Source organism: Babylonia areolata, chromosome 28 (genome assembly GCF_041734735.1).
Source record: "Babylonia areolata isolate BAREFJ2019XMU chromosome 28, ASM4173473v1, whole genome shotgun sequence".
NCBI lineage: Eukaryota > Metazoa > Mollusca > Gastropoda > Neogastropoda > Buccinidae > Babylonia > Babylonia areolata.
Genome location: NC_134903.1, coordinates 2,914,440 through 2,935,119, shown reverse-complemented (window position 1 = coordinate 2,935,119; position 20,680 = coordinate 2,914,440). Strand labels below are relative to the sequence as shown.

At 42.3% G+C, this 20,680-nt stretch overlaps 2 protein-coding genes across 4 annotated transcripts in view; both read right to left on the bottom strand.

Moving 5' to 3' along the window:
• Positions 1-3,125: 3,125 nt before the first annotated feature.
• LOC143301889 (MICOS complex subunit Mic10-like) lies at positions 3,126-6,774 on the bottom strand. Its single transcript, XM_076616319.1, has 4 exons — positions 6,664-6,774; positions 5,319-5,366; positions 4,332-4,441; positions 3,126-3,473 (listed from the first exon to the last, which is right to left on the bottom strand). The coding sequence occupies exons 1-4, from the start codon at positions 6,740-6,742 to the stop codon at positions 3,450-3,452; spliced, it is 261 nt and encodes an 86-aa protein (XP_076472434.1). The 5' UTR covers positions 6,743-6,774; the 3' UTR covers positions 3,126-3,449.
• Positions 6,775-14,209: 7,435 nt separating this feature from the next.
• Positions 14,210-20,680, bottom strand: part of LOC143301832 (uncharacterized) — a 10,139-nt gene continuing 3,668 nt past the window's right edge. For 2 of the 3 annotated variants that reach the window (XM_076616240.1, XM_076616241.1), the window contains exons 3-7: positions 20,405-20,551; positions 19,848-19,947; positions 18,987-19,104; positions 18,296-18,512; positions 14,210-15,618 (exon numbers count right to left, since the gene is read on the bottom strand). In XM_076616240.1, coding sequence (XP_076472355.1) covers positions 14,959-15,618; positions 18,296-18,355 — 720 coding nt within the window. In that variant the 5' untranslated portion in view covers positions 18,356-18,512; positions 18,987-19,104; positions 19,848-19,947; positions 20,405-20,551 and the 3' untranslated portion in view covers positions 14,210-14,958. The remainder of the gene's footprint in view (positions 15,619-18,295; positions 18,513-18,986; positions 19,105-19,847; positions 19,948-20,404; positions 20,552-20,680) is intronic. The other variant, XM_076616242.1, reaches the window with a different exon arrangement.

The following is a 20,680-nucleotide window of genomic DNA, read 5'->3' as shown; positions in this document are numbered from 1 at the left end:
CGCGCACAAACAAACACACACACACACACACACATGCGCCCACGCCTAACGCACGCACTCACACATACACACACACTCCAACGCACACGCGCTGACACACGCACGCACTCAGGACACACACATACATACACATACTGACACAGAGAGACACAGACACAGACACAGACACAGATACACACACACACACACACACACGCACGCACACACGCTTTGACATACACACACACACACACTTTGACACACACACACACACGCACGCACGCACACACACACACACTGACACATACCGGCACACACACACACACACTGACACACACACACACACATGACACACACGCACGCGGCGTACTGAACGCACAATGACCGGCCGCGCACACACAACGCGGCACACGCGCGCGCACACACACACACTGACGCACACACATGCACACACACATTCACATACGCGCACGCGCTGACGTACGCACGCAGCGGTGCCAGTGATACCCATATAAGCAGCATACAGCTGTGCTCAAGATACCCACACTTGCAGCATATAGCTGTGCTTTTAAGGAATGTATTTCTTTTGTGTTTTTAAGGAATGTATTTCTTTTTAATCTAAGCATTACTTGATATTTTTATTGTTTGGTGGATCATGCTTTTTTATTCATTCTGTGAATGCATTGGATTGAGCTGGTGTAATGTTTTATGCTATGTTTATATTTGGCTCGATGATGTAAGGCACTTTGAGCAGCACTAGTAGTGGATATCGCGCCGTAGAAAAGTTATGAATTATTATTATTATTATCAGGTAGAACCCCAATTGAACTTCCAGGTAAGTCTCGTTTAATCAGTCAATTATGCCATCAGGCATGCAGGGAAACAATGAAGAACCAGCACTCGTCTGTTTTGGGCCAGTCTGAATGGTACCCCTGGTGTGCTTCAGGGTCTGTTGTTCTTCATCTTTTCCTTCCTTTGTGGACTACACTCCAATGTTCACTCATGTGTGCATGAGTGAGCTTTTACATGTATGACCATTTTTCACCCCGCCATGTAGGCAGCCATACTCCTTTTTCTGGGGTGTGCATGCTGGGTATGTTCTTGTTTCTATAACCCATTGTGTATTTGATCTGCTTGTGTATACACACAAAGGGGGTTCAGGCACAAGCAGGTCTGCACATATGTTGACCTGGGAGATCAGAAAAATCGCCACCAGGCGCCATTACAGAGATTAGAACCCAGGACCCTCAGATTGAAAGTCCAACTCTTTAACCACTGGGCTATCCCACCCGTCCTCCTCCATCTGTTCTGTGCCCGGTGTTGTTTGGCCCTCCTCTCTCGTGCCTACCTTCTGGAAGAGCTGTCTGGGTAATGTCACCTTGCTCTCTTCGCCTGGTGTGTCCGATCCATTTCAATCACCTTCTCTCATGATGATGGTCGTCATGTTTTCTGGACTGATTGCACTGGCCCTCAGACTGAAAGCTTAACTCTCGCAGTACGGCCAGCCCTCTCTTCTCCTCTACACAGGCCCCTCGGATGTTCAGTGGGTGTCTCAATGACCCAACCTTTAGCTTCTGTCGTCAGAACTGTGGTATTCTTTGTCAACATTCACCTCTTCAGTATAAGAGCCTTCCGCTTGCAATATTTTGATGATGGTAATTGGGATGAAACGCTGTTAACGTTGTCTCTTTCGCCGTTCGTATGGAGAGAGTTAACAGTCTAGACACTCAGCCATTGTGCCTGTCACCAAAGTACTATGTTTACAATAACGGAGTATGAAAGGCGGGTGTGGATGGATGTGTGTAAAAACCTACTCATTAGTGCTTCTCTGTGCTTTGTGCTAAGTTGAGATTATTGATTATCTTATGAGAGATGAGTGACAGGTTATTATTTATCAGTAAGGTGATGCATCAAGACAGCATTTGCATAAAAAAATGTTCACACATAAAAGAACCCACGGCAACATAGTAGTTGTCCCTGGCAAAATTCTGTAGAAAAACCCACTTTAACGGCACTAAAACAAATATATTTGCAGACAGGGAAAAAGGTTAAAACAAACAAACAGTACACACCCTAAAACCCTGACTCTGCAGTGCGTGACTCTCTCCCTAGAAAGAACAGCTAGAATTTCACAAGGAGAAATTTGTTGCGACTAAAAAGAAATTGCAATATAAATTATAGATCTGCAGAAGTTCAATGTAATAGTAAATTTTCTATCTACAATTACATTTAAATAACATACTTACCTCATGTTCCCCCCCCCCTTTTTTTATTTTAAACCTATTATCCTAAAAACTCAGGTGGAACCTTTAGCTGCTTTGTGTTCTCACTGATAGAATTGAGAAACTATGTATAATTTTTTTTTGTCAGTAATACATAAAGCCGAAAATTAAACAATTTTTGTTGTTGCAAAAGTGGGCAGTTGTGTTTGTTCATTTTGTGTGTTTTTGTTGTTGTCTCCCCCCCCCCCCTTCAAAAACTGTTACAGATCTAAAAAGACATGCCATTCTTTAAGTACAATTTGTTTTAAACCCCTTAAAGCCTGAAGGGACCTGTGAACCCTGGTGCTATAAGTTTCATGTCTATAGCTCTGTGTTTCTGGTGTTTTCCTTTTTTTCAGTTCTCTTCTTTCCTATTTCCCGCCTTGCTGATCCATTCAGCTACATTTTTTTCCTGGTAAACCTTGAATTCTTTGGGGGGGGTCTTTTTTTCTGGACTTGATCATTTGACATTCTTACCACATTTACATTTCATTTTATTCTGTTTTATTTGAATTTTTTTGTTTGTGCCTTGGATTTGTGAGATGCCTACTGGCATTTTTGGATTTTGTATGCCGGTTTGTGTCATCAACATTTCTGTATCATCAATCATCCCGTTGGTGTTCAGGTTGCTAAAACCCTTTGGAATATGATCAACGTCTTTGGTTTACGAGTATGAATACGACTGTACTTGTGCCACATTTACTTTTCCAGGTTTTTTGTGCTTGCTTTTTCAGGTTCTACAGGATCAAGTTTGAGTGCTTTCAGCCTCGATGTGGTCAGCTGTGCTATAGGCAACAAAGATAAGAAAATAACTTGCCCATGTTCCATAGTCACACACTGACATGCCCAATCAATCAACACCACCAAACTATGAACAACAATGGATTATATTTTTTCTCACATTTCTCACTTTATCATCGCTTTCCTTGGATGACGCTGTGTGTTTTGCAATTCAACATCTTCCAGAATATATATACAACGTGCGGACATGGTTGGAGAACACTAAAAAAAAGAAAGAAAAAAAATCTAACTGCAACGCAAATCTACAGAAAGAAAGTTTGGGGCTATGGCTATCTCCCCAGCTCTCAAGCGACGATTTCAGACACACAGAACGACACGCAGCGATCGTTCACACCGATGACAGTGATGATCACATTTCTCCCCCTTCCACTGGGCTGGTTCCTTTCTCTCTGCTGTCCTCCCAAACGTCTATGATGAGTTGTTATCTGTAACCTGCAACAGAAAAAAAAAAAAATGTTAAAAGTTCCTGCTATTGCCTTTTACAGCCATTGGGGAGCAGAGAACTCATATCCACTGTACCTAGCACTGGGCACAGGGAGGGCAGGGGCCCCAATCCTCTCCTTACCCTGTGAGACAGAAAACAACACCACCACCACCTTCCATTCTTTTTCATTTGTGGGCTGCAACTCCCACATTCAAATCTGACTGGGCTTCTATGTGGTGACTGTTTTTAAGCTGCCATGAATGCACGCACACCTCCTTTTCAGAGGCCGGTGGTGTGCATGCTGTGTTTTTCCATAAGCTAAAAACACTGATCATACTATATCTTCAATGTGCACATGTGATCTTCTAAATGCGTATACTTACAAAAAGTGATTGGGTCACTGGAAGGTCTGCATACATACTGTGACCTGGAAGATCAGACAAATCTTCCTCACCCTAGATGCATCAGTTGCTGATGTGTGGTATAAACCTGCGACCATCAAACTGAAAGTCCAACCTCTTTAGCTGCTTGGCTATGGTGCCATTCTCTTCAGGCATCAAACCGTCTGAAGGAACAGAAAAAGCGGATGTTCTGCTGCCGATGATATTCTGTTCATGCATGATGTACGTGATGCATGTATATTCCTATATATATATAACTTTTTGTTGTGTACGCCATAAGCTCCCCGTCTGGGAGGAGTAAGTGTGAATCTGCATTATTATCATTATTAAGAATGTTTGTACAGACACTGCTTGTGTGTTGCATAATTACCTGTGTTACAAAATTAAGAAAGCAGTGATTTTAGATTTTACACACACACACACACATGCACACACACACACAAACAACATTGCACAGACCCAGACCTTCACTTTCTGTCCATGCTGAAGGAAAGGGTTCTGGAAGTCGTGCTGGCAGTTGGCATACCCCATGCCCAGTCCCACGCCTGCTCCAAACGCCACGGGCCATGGTCGTCCTGCAGAACATGGCAAACATCACAGGGTTCACATAAGTTTGTCACCACAAAAATGAATTTTTAAAACTTTTTTCCCCCTTTAACCCCTTCGCTACTGCTGACACGTACGATCGTCAGTGGAGGGTTATGTCACTTCATGGAGTTAAGTCAAAAGCTTACAGATCACCTTGATCTATTTAGAGTTCTTCCTCTTTGGATTGCATTTATTTTCTTTAGCAAAACCAAAAGTACACTACTGGAAAGCGGGCAAACTGCACTTCAACTTGATGCCACACGAATATCATTGCACCAAAGTTCAGCTGTTATGGGGTTAAGGATATCTTCTCACCACAGAGCATTTCTTCTTCATTTTTAACTCCTTGATTATGATTATTAAAATATGCACACATGAAAAGAAATCGGAAGAACATATGTATGTGATGTTATGTGTGAATATGAGCCTGTGTAATCAATACTAAATGAAAGCCTCCACTCTGAGTGTGTGATTATGCAGTCCATAATAATTCAAAGTATGAACATACACAAAGTATTTTCCATGCTTTGTGACAGTGACTGAATCAGTAAAAGAATGCATGTTTACATGTATACAATTATACACAAATGCATAATCATGAGCAAACTGAACAGTATAAAAAGTGTAAACATAACTTACTCTAAATGAATTGTGGCAGTGACTAATCAGTGAGTGAATGAGCATTAAGTGCATTATCATAGTGAGCATTTTAAGTGTATACAATAAGTTAAATAGCATCTTATTTTACATGCTCTGTAGCACTGACTGAATCAGTATACATTTGCACAGAATACTGTGTACATATATATCATATACACATGTACATGATCATAATGAATGTACTGAATTAAAACACACACTCACTTCGAAAAAAGACAACTGAGAAAACGATGCCCAGCCCCAAGCCGCTAGCTGAAACAGAACAACAAACCATCAGCTGACAGAAATAACAATCAGCTTTTCATCATAATTTATTTGATGAAATTACAAGTCAAAACAAATTCATTACCACTTTTAATACATCTCATCACCTTCCTTTCATCAATCCAATTTTCAAAGCAAATAATATCAGTATTTGGTATTGTTCATTATATTTTTTATAATTATAATAATTATTTCTATCATTAATCAGTTGCCTCCAGGTTAAAGGTCTCAAAGCCTTAAGTTCAACAGTCATCGGGATGGTGGACTTATATCCACTGTGTCAAGGGTTTGACATAAGAAGGCGGGGCCCAATCCTTTCTGGCGTTTTACCCTTGAATGAAAGCAGATGTGGTATAGTGTATGTCACTATCATGGCTCACTCCACATGTTTTGACACTTCAAACTGAAACTCACACCTGGGTGACATGAAGAAAATTAGAGAATGTCTTTCCCCAAGGACAAAACAACAAGCTTAAAGTTAAGGTAAGATAAATCAAACTGTGCATCCTGCATTTTGGATACTTTTTTCTTTTTAAAATTAACAATTGGAATTTACTAGTTTTTGAGTCCTCAAAGCTATTTGTCATTTCTTAATTTGCATATCATTTCATGTTATATCAAAGTATGAGAATTACCAGTACTGTCAGACACTGTGGGATACTATTTCTATTCTAAAGTCTAAAGTCGTCACATATAGTCGAGAACTGTCAGAATTCCTTCTTGTAAGTCAAAAGTGTACATTTGTTAGGATACCAGGAGATCATTTCAGGGGCATTTACTAGTTAGGCACAAGGTGTTTGCTGCTGACAATTTTGTGAACACACAAGCATGACTCATCCATGAGCGTGCACACAAGCACACTCTCCTGAATGTATTCCCTGCTCATGTAAGGCATATGGAAGTTATAATTTTCTTTTGTGTCAGTCAAAATGTCACCCACACATTCACATGACCACTGAATCTGCATTCCTACTTTGCAATGTGCACTTGCGCTCGTAAATTAGCAATGTCCATGCTGATGCTTCTCAGGTAAGCCCGAATGATAAATCTATCACACAATGAGATTATCCTAACAATGTTTGTGAGCGTTTTAAACATAGCAAATAATGCAGTAAGTTAATAACATGATGAAATTAATTTTATAAATAACCCCGACAAAACTGAAAGTTGAAGGAAACCGGTATTTCTTTCCACACTCTTATTTCCAAAACTGATTGAACTCCATGTTTACATTATTTGTCAATAACTTCTACGAGATGTAAATAACACTTTCAAATGGGCATACCAAACTTTATCATCGTATCTGAGACGCATCGATCCCATTTTTGTCCCAAAACGTCCTCCGACCTCACGTTGCCCGCCATCTTGTCCTTGCCAACGATAGAAAAGATGAATCGGGAAGATCACGAAGAACAAAAAGAAAAAAGTTATTTTCCTTGTGAAGTGCCAAATGAGTAGAAAAACAACCGAAATTTGAATAATAACAATGATGAAATAAATAGATAGATAAATAAATAAATAGATCAAGAAATAATTGAACTAAAAAAAAAGACCACATGAACATTTTTTTGTATTTACGAAAATGAATGTCATGTCGAACACTCGTTAAAAAAAAAAGAAAGGAAAAAAGAAAGAAAAACAGGGTTGTTTTTCAGAACAATAAAGATAACATTAAATATGATACTATAACTGCTACAACTACCACCACAAGGAACTTTGTATGTGCGAAATGAAATTGCAGATCTAAACTGGGATTGTGTACAAATAAGAATTGATATGGCCATACACGCTCCGTATCAGATTTCAGTCCACACGATTGAGCCTATGTGCATGCGTGTCAGTGAAATGCACACCCTGACCTCCCCCCCCCCCCCATCCCACCCCCACCCCTCCAACTCCCGACCAGCCCCGGCCGGCATCTCTCCACGCTGCACTGACGGACACTCCAAACACTGACCCCAGTACACGGCTCACATATACTTTCAGAAGGGCGACCGGTTTTGTTGTTGTTATTGTTTTTTTTCCATGGAATTTCCATTTTTAACCTTCTCTCTTTTTTCGTCAGTATTCATTGCTTTCTGCTATATATATATATCTAGTGCATGACCATTTTCTAATCTCGATTTTATTTCAACCCCGACCTTCTCTCTTTAATCGTCAGTATTCATTGCCTTCTGCTACATAGTGCATGACCACTTTCTGATCTCGATTTTATTTGAACCCCAGAGAATTATAGATAGAAGAGAGAAAAAGGGAAAAAACCTGGGGAAGATTTGAAAAAAAAGAAGAAGAAAAGTGGGTCTCTGTATCTGTATCTGTAGAATACGTTGCTACAGCCACTTGTGACATAAACGCAACGGTGGGGGGGAGTGCGCAGCCTAGCATTACTGGTGTCCTGAGAGCCGTGCTTTGAAGCTCTCGACAGATGTTGCTGTCACCGTTGCCTCGTCCAGATGGTTCCAGTCACGAACAGTGCCAATAAAGAAGGAGTTTCTGAACTGCTCAGTCTGAGATCTGCCTACTACAAAGGATCTTGAATTGTTCCTGATGTGATTGGAGATGGCACTTGTTGCGTGGTACTCTTTTAAGTCGCAAGGTGTGATGCGACGTCCTTCTTTGTGTGGAGTCAGGAAACCAGTAGGTACTATGGCCGGGTCATGTCATTAACCCAACGTAGCATGATGTGATTATGATGGTTGTTTGATTCTGTTGGTACGCACTGTTCACGTTTGTCAGTCATGATGTGATTATGATGGTTGTTTGATTCTGTTGGTACGCACTGTTCACGTTTGTCAGTCATGATGTGATTATGATGGTTGTTTGATCCTGTTGGTACGCACTGTTCACGTCTGTCAGTCATGATGTGATTATGATGGTTGTTTGATTCTGTTGGTACGCACTGTTCACGTCTGTCAGTCATGATGTGATTATGATGGTTGATTCTGTTGGTACGCACTGTTCACGTCTGTCAGTCATGATGTGATTATGATGGTTGTTTGATCCTGTTGGTACGCACTGTTGACGTCTGTCAGTCATGATGTGATTATGATGGTTGTTTGATCCTGTTGGTACGCACTGTTCACGTTTGTCAGTCATGATGTGATTATGATGGTTGATTCTGTTGGTACGCACTGTTCACGTCTGTCAGTCATGATGTGATTATGATGGTTGTTTGATTCTGTTGGTACGCACTGTTCACGTTTGTCAGTGAATCGTTTCCAGTTATTCTACATCCTCTCTTTCTCTCCCAGACACTTAATTGTGTGTCATATTGTCTGTGAGCAGAGGACATACGCATGTCTTCTCTAGTTTAATGTCTTTTCAATACTTTGTGATATTAGACATGCACACACACAAAAACAACAAAAAACACAATGTGTCTGAGAGAGACAGAGACACACACACATACATACATACACACACATACACACATGCGCACACTGACAGACACACACACACATGCACACGCACGCACACACACACACACACACACATAACTAAAAATTTGTATTCAGTGTGCCTTTCAACTTTTCTATTAATTTTTTTTTCTTTGAAACACTCAGATGTCAACAGCATCTTCATCTACGGAGCACAAAAAATAAAAAAAAGGAAAAAAAAGAGAAAATTATTGTCATTAATGATTTTTTCCCCCTGAAATTGAGTGATGTAAGTAATGTTTATTGCGTGCAGAAAAAACAACAACCTTCAAACATTCTCTTCACATTTCTCAGCACTTATTTTTCATATCTGTGTTTTCACAACATTCTTCACCACACTGATTTTGAGGGGACCTGAGACTTGAACTCAAAACCCGACTGTAAGCTTGGCACTCAACCAGCTGAGGCAAGTAGGCATCCTAAAGCTGGCACAATCAAAAAAAGATTCTATAACATAATGAACTGTGCCAAGAGTGCATGTACTAAAACGTTACGAGGTTATTCAACGACAAATTAATCATTGCTAAAAAAAAGACGAAGAGGAGGAGGGGGAGAGAGAGAGAAGGTGAAAGAAAGAGGGTGACAGATATATATAGAGAGAGGGGCGAGGGAGGGGAAGAGAGAGAGAGAACTCAGAACTCAGAACTCAAAACGTTTTTATTCAAGGATTAAGATTTTAGGCACAGCCTATTCTTCCAATCTGTCCTTGCTAATCCACATCTATTACAAATAGCACACACATAAATGAAAGGAATAGGTTTTCATGCAGAAGGGTATACATATAAAGAACCCCCCGACCCCCACATACAGACCCACACCCGTGCACACACATGCATACACACACGCGCGTGCGCAAGCGCACACACATACATACACACACGCGCGCTCACACACACTGACAGCACTCCCTCCCTCCCCCCACACACTAAGATTGACAGATGGATAGGACAGTGAGTCAGAGAGAGAGAGAGAGAGAGAGAGAGAGAGAGAGAGAGAGAGAGAGATGTCATCAGTATAGAAGTTCCAGAAACATCCAAGTGTTCAAAAGGTACAGTATTGTTACTGTTTCTGAAATTTACATGTGGCAAGTGCAGCATACTACAGTGACTACCACCATCACCAATATTACTTGGAGATTAGTCACGGTTATGATAGAATGAAATGAATAGATTTATGCATGCATAAGAAACAGAACGAGAGGAGAAAGAAAAAAAAAAGAAAGAAAAAAAAAGAAAAGAGCAAAACAAAACATGATGAAATGAGAAAGCAAGTAAAGAACAACAACAACAGCAACAATAACTGATACAATAAATAAGACATAACTGACCCCTTTTTTACTGTCTACAGTAATTCAAAGATCAGAGTTATTTACTGTTAGAAGGGGTGAAGATGTTTAGAGAGAGAGAGAGAGAGAGAGAGAGAGAGAGAGAGAGAAGGAAATCAAGAGGTCACAAGCCTTGCAGGGATATGGAGGCCCCCCCAACCCTCCCCCCACCCCCCTTTTTTTTTAATAATGGGAACAAACCCCCGATTATAGTAAAACCCTTCCCATACATGACTTGAATTGGACCTCCCATTCTATCCCTTCTCACACTTCCTCTCACACTTCCCAATCTTACTGCCCTCCCTACAATATATGTATGTGTGTGTGCATGCTTGCATGTACCTGTGTGTGTGTGTGTGTGTGTGTGTCTCCCTCTCTCTCCCTCCTCTATCACATACACACACACACACAAAAGTTTAATCAATTGGGCACATATGCATGTTCTTTCTTTAGTTTAGCGTCTTTTCACCATCAGTGATATTAGACCATTTAAAAAAAAAAAAAAAAAAAAAAAAATTTTTTTTAAAGGGGACAGGGGGAGGTAGGGGCGAGGGGGCGGGGGTGGGGGTGGGGGGTGGGGGGGGGGGGGGGGTGAGAGTGGAGAGGAGAGGGAAGAGGAAAACAGGAAAGGTAGAAAACTACCCCAAAAAATGCATAACTAACATGCAATTGCATTTAACAGTGACAATTCAGTAATGATAATAATAATAATACTAATCAGAAACCATTAACACAATTCTGAAGTACATTAAAGGAATGTAGAAATGGGGCTATGCATGAACTAATGCGTGGAAAAATGACATACCACACATTTTGTACACACTGAGTCTTTCCTTGCACGCAAAAATGGCATTCCACACATTTTATTCACGCTCAGTCTATCCGTGCACATAAAAATGACATTCCACACATTTTATTCACGCTCAAGTCTATCCGTGCACATAAAAATGACATTCCACACATTTTATTCACGCTCAAGTCTATCCGTGCACATAGAAATGACATTCCACACATTTTATTCACGCTCAGTCTATCCGTGCACATAGAAATGACATTCCACACATTTTATTCACGCTCAGTCTATCCGTGCACATAGAAATGACATTCCACACATTTTATTCACGCTCAGTCTATCCGTGCACATAAAAATGACATTCCACACATTTTATCACAGTCTATCCGTGCACATAAAAATGACATTCCACACATTTTATCACACTCAGTCTATCCGTGCACATAAAAATGGCATTCCAAACATTTTATTCACACTCAGTCTATCCGTGCACACAAAAATGGCATTCCACACATTTTATTCACACTCAGTCAGTCTATTATTACACACAAAAATGACATTCCACACATTTTATCACTCTCAGTCTATCCGTGCACACAAAAATGACATTCCACACAATTTATCACACTCAGTCTATCCGTGCACACAAAAATGACATTCCACACATTTTATCACACTCAGTCTATCCGTGCACATAAAAATGACATTCCACACATTTTATCACACTCAGTCTATCCGTGCACACAAAAATGACATTCCACACACTTTATTCATGCTCAGTCTATCCGTGCACACAAAAATGACATTCCACACATTTTATCACACTCAGTCTATCCGTGCACATAAAAATGACATTCCACACATTTTATCACACTCAGTCTATCCGTGCCCACAAAAAGTGGCATTTCACACACAACATACACAGTCCACCACTCACAAACAAGAATAACAATTCACACATTTTATCCATACTCAGTCTTTCCTTGCACACAACAATGACATCTCACAAATTTCTTTAAAATTTTACACGCTCAGCCAGTCTGTCATTGCAAAAAAAAAAAAAAGACATTTCACACATTTTATATGAAACATCTTAAGTCCACCACTCATGCACAAAAATGACATTCCACACATTTTATACAAACCCAGTTTTATCTTTGCACAAAAAAACAAAAGATATTCCATACATTCTATAATACAAAGTCCATCATATCATAAAAAAAAATCTTTCCACACATTCTATACATACTCAGTCTACCAACCCCCACACAAAAGTGACATTCTATACATTCCTTGTGCTCATTCCACACATTCCTTGCACACAAGAGACATTCCATACATTCCTTGTGCTCATTCCACACATTCCTTGCACACAAAAGAGACATTCCATACATTCCTTGTGCTCATTCCACACATTCCTTGCACACAAAAGAGACATTCCATACATTCCTTGTGCTCATTCCACACATTCCTTGCACACAAAAGAGACATTCCATACATTCCTTGTGCTCATTCCACACATTCCTTGCACACAAAAAAGACAAGCCCATCGTTCACATCCCCAAAAAATAAAACGGAGAACTGCTGCCAAAAGAGTGAGGTAAAAATGGTTTTCATAACATTAAATAAAGAAAAAAAAAAATCCCATTCACAAATGTATGCAAGTGAACAAAGTGCTGCAGCCCACGGAGGCAGAAGCATATGTAAATGTACCACATGTGCAGACAAAAAATACATTCCACACATAATTTCATCCATGTAAGTGCAGTCGATAAACCACACACATGCATTAAATTTCACACAATCTGTTAACACCGATAATTTTCATGTGTGTGTGTGTGTGTGTGTGTGTGTGCGTGTGTGTGTGTGTGTGTATGTGTGTGTTTAGATGTAAATAGATATAATATATATAATATATATAATCTAACTCCTAAGGTTAAAATAACAACAACAACAAAAAACAACATCTTTTTGGTTTGGCATGGTCAGCTTGTGTGAGCATTAATCTTTATATACCTGTAATGTCCCTACAAGCATAGCTATACAAGCGCATATGCTTGGCAGTTTCTAGACTAAGCCAGCATCCCCCAAACTGACTGCCTTATTAGGAAAAGAACACCACTGCAAAAAGAGCACCGCAGGCAAACATGCTTATTTTCTCAAGAGTTCTGTTGTATTGTTCAAAGCTGACTTCTGGTTTCTCTTCTGCATTACATGTGCTGGCTTAGGGTTGACTGCTGCTTGTGTAAGCATCTCTTGTGTTTGTGTCCATCTGATCCTCCTTAGTGTGGAAACGTTTTTGGCTTGACTGGTGAAATGAGGGCCGTTTTTTTTTTCTTTTGTGTATAAACCTGTCCTTGCTGGTGTGGTTGAGGTCACTGTGTGTCTGCTTGCTTGCTGTATTTGGTCCATTTGGAGTATCAGTGTCTGCATGCAGGGTATAGTTTTGACTAACTTACTAAGAACACGTCAGGATTTTTGCCCTATTTTAGTCATGATCATTGAACCACATGATAAGGCCTCTTCTGAGAAAGCATTTGTATGTGGATAGGTGTTTGAGGAAAACACTGTCATCAGCCTTAGCTTCAGTTAAAATCATAAAGAAAAGGGCTTTTCTTAATTACTTTTCTACCCTACTCTACTTTTTGCCAGTTTTTAAATGTTTCAAATGCAAACCGTTGACAAGAGAAATGCATTGCTCTTCCTGCTTCCTACGTTTTCCCCTGGCCAAAAGAAGGCTCTGATTCTGAACTCTGATCGCTCATTCCGAAGCGCAATGCCTAACTGATCTGGCCATGACACCAATCTTTGTACTTTTTAGAATATAAATAATACTTTTTATAATGAAATCCACCGTGCCTTGGGTGCACCACAGGAAGGCCAGCCTCCATCATCTTCCTCCACCATCTTCATGTTCCCCAGCCACAGTCAGGTGACGCATTCACGACTGGGGTCAGGTGACGCATTCACAACGGGGGTCAGGTGATGCATTCACAACGGGGGTCAGGTGACGCATTCACGACTGGGGTCAGGTGACGCATTCACAACGGGGATCAGGTGACGCATTCACAACGGGGGTCAGTTGATGCATTCACGACTGGGGTCAGGTGACGCATTCACGACTGGGGTCAGGTGACGCATTCACGACGGGTCAGGTGACGCATTCACAACGGGGGTCAGGTGACGCATTCACAACGGAGGTCAGGTGATGCATTCACGACTGGGGTCAGGTGACGCATTCACGACTGGGGTCAGGTGACGCATTCACGACGGGTCAGGTGACGCATTCACAACGGGGGTCAGGTGACGCATTCACAACGGAGGTCAGGTGATGCATTCACGACTGGGGTCAGGTGACGCATTCACGACTGGGGTCAGGTGACGCATTCACGATTGGGGTCAGTTGAGAAAAAACAGAGCAAAGTGCCAAGGACACAGGACTGTGCAGAAAAGAGGGCCTTCAGCCCTGACCACTGGTCAACACTAGATCAGAAGCCCAACATCCCAGCAATTCTGCCATTAAAAACCTAATCAGTAACATCATTTACAGAGCACTGACTCGGAGACAAATCAAAGCGCTTTCACACCCGACATCCACATACACAAAGTGCATGCTTCACACAGGGCTTCAGCTTATCGTCTTATCCAAATGACTAAACAAAAAAACCAAAAAAAACCCCCCAAAAACACCAGTGCATTTTGAGGTGTGCAAACATAACTCCTGCACCACCACAGGCAACTTTAGTTGACACTGAGGGGTCATGTTGACAAGATCAATTTTCACATTGTAACAAAGTTTGACAGCTGCAGCCAGTTTATCTGCCAACAGAACAATGACTAACCTTTGCCTCCTAGCCAAGTTCAAAGTGAACAAGTACATGTTGTTGTTTTAACATGAACCAAAACCTGCGACTGAGAGCATCATATTTAAAATATTTGGCGCTGAGGAGTGTTTTTCACACAGAAATGTGGTCGTGAAAAAGTTAATCCAAATATAAAACATAACTGGAAAGTTTCCTCGCCGTTTCAAGACACCACGCAGACGTCGAGCCCCTCGTCCCTGAGCAGGAGGAAGTCTTTCAGGGGCCTGGGCACACGCCCCACAGGCAACCCGCCCTCCACCTTCTCCTCCACCGTCAACCCCAGCCCTCTCCCCCCACTGGATCTCAGTGCATGACGGATGGTCACCCGACACGACTCCGTCAGCCGTCGCGGCTGTGAGGCCAGTCTGTGCACCTCGGCGCAGAACTCCTCGGGACTGGGGCATGCTGCCACCCTGCCCCCCACTTGATAGAAAAGTCTCAACGTCTTCAAGTCTCTGACTTGCCAGCAGATGTGCAGAGGGGTTCCGTTGGCCTGCATCCTATCGACGGAAACGAAACGCTGTTCACCTTGATCACAGGGAGGAGGAGGAGGCGGTGGCAGGGAGGGGTCACAGTTCGCCCGGAGCAGGAAGCAGACGCCTTTCAGGTTCCGGTTCCTGATGGCAGCCTGGAGGGGTGTGTCGTGCGCGGCAGTCAGCATGCTGAGGTCGGCCCCGGCGGACACCAGCAGGCGTGCACAGTGCCGAGACTTGTCCACCACCACCACCCCCGAGTTCCTGTCCACGCCGCGGAAGCAGTAGTACAAAGCAGTTTGGCCCCATCGATCGCGGGCGTTGACGTCGCTTCCCATCTCCAGCAGGACCTGAATGGTGATGAAAAATGGTCAAAAGGTCAAAGGTGAAAGGTCACGGCCTTCATGGATGTCTTGGTGGCCGCATGTGGTGTGGCACCCAAGTGTGTATGTGTACATGCGTGTGTGCCTTGTCACTGACACACATTTGATATGCTTTGTTCGCAAGTCATGATTACCTTGCCTATAGTACCCTGAGGTCTTAATTTTTTGTAACCCCCCCCCACACACACACACATCAAAGTTTAGCCTTTCACTTCCAACCACGGATATATCTGCAGTTTAGCGGTAACTGCAGAATCAGGTGTCCAGCCACTCATTTGCATACGCTTACCTCCCTTGCAAAGGGCATCTTGGCAAGTCCTGGCTTGATTTTGATGCAGTTTGTTTTGCATTTTATAAAGCAAAAAGTTGTTGAGCGTGTCAACATGGCTGCCAGAACGTACAGTACAGAAGAGGTGGTTAGATCTTCTCCTGATTGGGAGTTATCTCATCCTGTGAACACTGAAGTTAGGATCATTATTTGTTGTATTTGTATTTGTATTTCTTTTTATCACAACAGATTTCTCTGTGTGAAATTCGGGCTGCTCTCCCCAGGGAGAGCGCGTCGCTACACTACAGCGCCACCCATTTTTTTGTATTTTTTCCTGCATGCAGTTTTATTTGTTTTTCCTATCGATGTGGATTTTTCTACAGAAATTTTGCCAGGAACAACCCTTTTGTTTCCGTGGGTTCTTTTACGTGTGCCAAGTGCATGCTGCACACGGGACCTCGGTTTATTGTCTCATCCAAATGACTAGTGTCCAGACCACCACTCAAGGTCTAGTGGAGGGGGAGAAAATATCGGCGGCTGAACCATGATTCGAACCAGCGCGCTCAGATTCTCTCGCTTCCTAGGCGGACGCGTTACCTCTAGGCCATCACTCCACATTATATTCTCTATTCATTTTCCTTCAAGAACACATACTTCTTTGTACTTTTGAGCTTAATCTTAATTTTTGTGATTTTTTTTTTTTAAGGTTGGTGATTGTTTTGCAAAAACCATAAATAGTTCTGGAAGTGAAAGGGTTAATTGTTAGTGCTCACGGCACCTGAGCTGAAGGGATAGTGCACATTATAAATGCCTGAGTGACAGCCAGAGACGATGTTGGAGGCAGTGTGAGGGGTGGTGGATGGGATAGGGAGGGGCACGGGGGGTGGTGGGGAAGGTGAAAGAGGAGGAGTAGTGGTGTTTGCAGTGGCTGAAAGAGCAGGACCTGGGTGTCCTTCTTCTGCGTTCATGGGCTGCAACTCCCACGTTCACTCGTAAGTACACGAGTGGGCTTTTACGTGTATGACCGTTTTTACCCCGCCATGTAGGCAGCCATACTCCGTTTTCAGGGGTGTGCATGCTGGGTATGTTCTTGTTTCCATAACCCACCAAACGCTGACATGGATTACAGGATCTTTAACGTGCGTATTTGATCTTCTGCTTGCATATACACACGAAGGGGGTTCAGGCACTAGCAGGTCTGCACATATGTTGACCTGGGAGATCATAAAAATCTCCACCCTTCACCCACCAGGCGCCGTCACCGTGATTTGAACCCGGGACCCTCAAATTGACAGTCCAACGCTTTAACCACTCGGCTATTGCGCCCGTCGGGTGTCCTTCTATCGTCAGCGATCTTGGCTTAATCTTCGCCTGATCACCAAAATGAGTGAGGTAGTCCTATGTCCTTTTAAAAGCATTAAGAAACTATAGACAGTATGAAATGCAAAAAAAAAAAAAAAAAACAAAAAAAACAACAACAAAAAAACAAACAAACAAAAAACACCCCCAAAAAACAACAAAAGAAACCACTTAGCCACTTGGATGCATGTGAGGGATTGAAGAAGAGGGCGCTCTACAGGCACGCATAGGGGAGGTAATATATAGGGCGGGGAGTTAAGCAGCCGCATCTACTTTCATTTTCTCCCCTTTATCGGGGTAGTTGTTTGCACAGGACAGGGAATCAGACCCATCCTGGAGTCTGCACCAGTGAAAAACACTCCTCAGCGCCATATATTTTAGATACTATGCTTTCATCACAGGTTTCGCTTCATGTCAAAACAACCCAAAGGACTTGTTCACTTCAAACTCAGTCGTTGTTCTATTGGTGGGAAACTGGCTGCAGCTGTCAAGCTTTGTCACAATGTGAAAAATAGTCTTGTTAACATGACCCTTGATGTCGACTAAGAGTCGACAATGGCAGTGAACTGTCGACGGGCGCAATAGCCGAGTGGTTAAAGCGTTGGACTGTCAATCTGAGGGTCCCGGGTTCGAATCACGGTGACGGCGCCTGGTGGGTAAAGGGTGGAGAGTTTTACGATCTCTCAGGTCAACATATGTGCAGACCTGCTAGTGCCTGAACCCCCTTCGTGTGTATATGCAAGCAGAAGATCAAATACGCACGTTAAAGATCCTGTAATCCATGTCAGCGTTCGGTGGGTTATGGAAACAAGAACATACCCAGCATGCACCCCCCCGAAAACAGAGTATGGCTGCCTACATGGCGGGGTAAAAACGGTCATACATGTAAAAGCCCACTCGTGTGCATACGAGTGAACGCAGAAGAAGAAGAAGAAGAAGGCAGTGAACTGTCTAGTCAACTAAAGTTGCCTATGGCAGTGAAAGAGTTAAAAGAAAAGAAGAAAAAAAAAAGAGAACCTGAATGACGGAAGGCCAGAGCAGACTGGCGGCAATGATCAGACTTGTCTGCCCATCCATGTTGGTGCAGTCGACGTCCACCGCCCCCCACTTTCCCTCACCAGTGTTTGCAGAACCTCCTGGCAAATGCTCTCGCTGAACTTGTGGGCGTGGTGAATGGCAACGTCCAGGGTTACGTCCCCTACCTTGTCCAGAACATTAGGGTAGAGGAAACGGCCTAAAAAAAAAAAAAAAAAAGAAGAAGAAGAAAAAAAAAAAACTTTTTAAGAGAAAAATGTTTTAAAAGACAGAAAAAGGATTGATTTTAATTATCTAAGATTGTCATTCAGTCAGGTTTCAGTCTGTCTCACATATATACGCATATTACTTTTAAAATTTTTTGTTATAACAGAGGAGATTCTACCTCTGGTAGAATATTTGGACAGTATTTCTTTAGTGGACTGTCAAGGGTGTTGATGGCGGTTTTTTTAGTGTCAGTGTACCCCCGAAAATGGAGTATGGCTGCCTACATGGTGTGGTAAAAAAGGTCATACACAGTCATGCACTCAGGCATGCACATGCACACAAATTCATGGGCACTTGCTAGCACCCTGCCACACACACACGGCAGACGGCTTCTCTATAATCATCATCATTATCATCATCATTATCCTATACATACATACATAAAAAAAGGAGAAGATGGACTCACCTATCCTGGTGTTGACGTCCACCCCACCTTCCAACAGTAAATGGACAATGTCCAGGAATCCGCTCTGACCGGCTGTCACCTGGGGGCTGTCCTCTCGCTGGTCCATCTCATTAAAAGCCTTTAAAAACACCAACATACAACACATTAAAACGTCACTTGCTGTTGTTAGAAATTCTCTCCCTGGTCCATCTCATTAAAAGCCTTTAAAAACACCAACAGGCACCACATTGAAATGTCACAAACTGTTGTTAGAAATTCTCTCACTGGTCCATCTCATTAAAAGCCTTTAAAAACACCAACAGGCAACACATTAAAACATCACTTGCTGTTGTTAGAAATTCTCTCGCTGGTCCATCTCATTAAAAGCCTTTAAAACACCCAACAGGCACCACATTGAAACGTCACTTGCTGTTGTTAGAGATTCTCTCGCTGGTCCATCTCATTAAAAGCCTTTAAAAACACCAACAGGCACCACATTAAAACGTCACTTGCTGTTGTTAGAAATTCTCTTGCTGGTCCATCTCATTAAAAGCCTTTAAAAACACCAACAGGCAACACATTAAAACGTCACTTGCTGTTGTTAGAAATTCTCTTGCTGGTCCATCTCATTAAAAGCCTTTAAAACACCAACAGACAACACATTGAAATGTCACATACTGTTGTTAGAAATTCTCTCACTGGTCCACCTCATTAAAAGCCTTTAAAAACACCAACAGACAACACATTGAAATGTCACATACTGTTGTTAGAAATTCTCTCGCTGGTCCATCTCATTAAAAGCCTTTAAAACACCAACAGACAACACACTGAAATGTCACATACTGTTGTTAAGAAAACACACCGATACCTGGTCGCACATACTTTCCTTCTCTCCCCTTATCATGGGTAGCAGTCTGCACAGGACAAGGAATCAGACCCCTGCCGGAGTCTGCACCAGTGGGTCAAGGGTACAGTATGTGTACTGTAATTGTAAAAAAAGAAAAGAAAAAAAAGATGCATCTCAAGTCTTGATTTTTTTCTTTGTGCCTTGTGTGTGTGAATATGTGTGTGTGTGTGTGTGTGTGTGTGTGTGTGTGCATATAATATATGCATGCTTGTGCATGTGTGTATGCCCGTGTGCTTGTTTGTGTATGTATGTATGTGTGTGTGTGTGTGTGTGTGTGTGTGTGTGTGTGTGTGTGTGATTGTTAGGGACCCTAACAATCATGTGTGCACACACACACACACACATCTTGGGGAGTATGAGTGGTGTGTATGTTATATGTGCATGCTTGTTTGTGCGAATGTGTGTATATATGTGCGTGAGTGCACATGCTTGTGTGTGCACATGCTTGTCTGCATGAATATGTGCCATTCCTCTCATCACAAATTTATATATATATATAAAACCAAAAAAAACAACTGAAACTTTCACAGACCATCATAATTCTCCCTATATCCACTGTGGTAGATTTTGCTGCACGCTGCAAGTGTTTCCTGTACAGTGTATCTCGATGATCTCTTCACCTGTAGCAGGCAAGAGGCGGCAAAGGCTCAAATTCTGTGTTTGAATCTGTCACAGCAGTCTGCACAGAATCACCAAAATCTTTCACTCAACAGGGTTCACTCTCAGCAGCCTGAATCTCACAGACAGAAATCTTCTTGTGACCCCCCCCCCAAGCCCCCCTCCCCCCAGCCCCCATAAAAAGTAATAC

Coding starts and splice junctions, on each gene's coding strand:
- LOC143301889 (XM_076616319.1), bottom strand. CDS start 6,742: ATGGCGGGCAACGTGAGGTCGGAGGACGTTTTGGGACAAAAATGGGAT. Junction 5,367..6,663: donor AGATACGATGATAAAGTTTG/GTATGCCCATTT, acceptor GTTCTGTTTCAG/CTAGCGGCTTGGGGCTGGGC. Junction 4,442..5,318: donor CTCAGTTGTCTTTTTTCGAA/GTGAGTGTGTGT, acceptor CATGTTCTGCAG/GACGACCATGGCCCGTGGCG.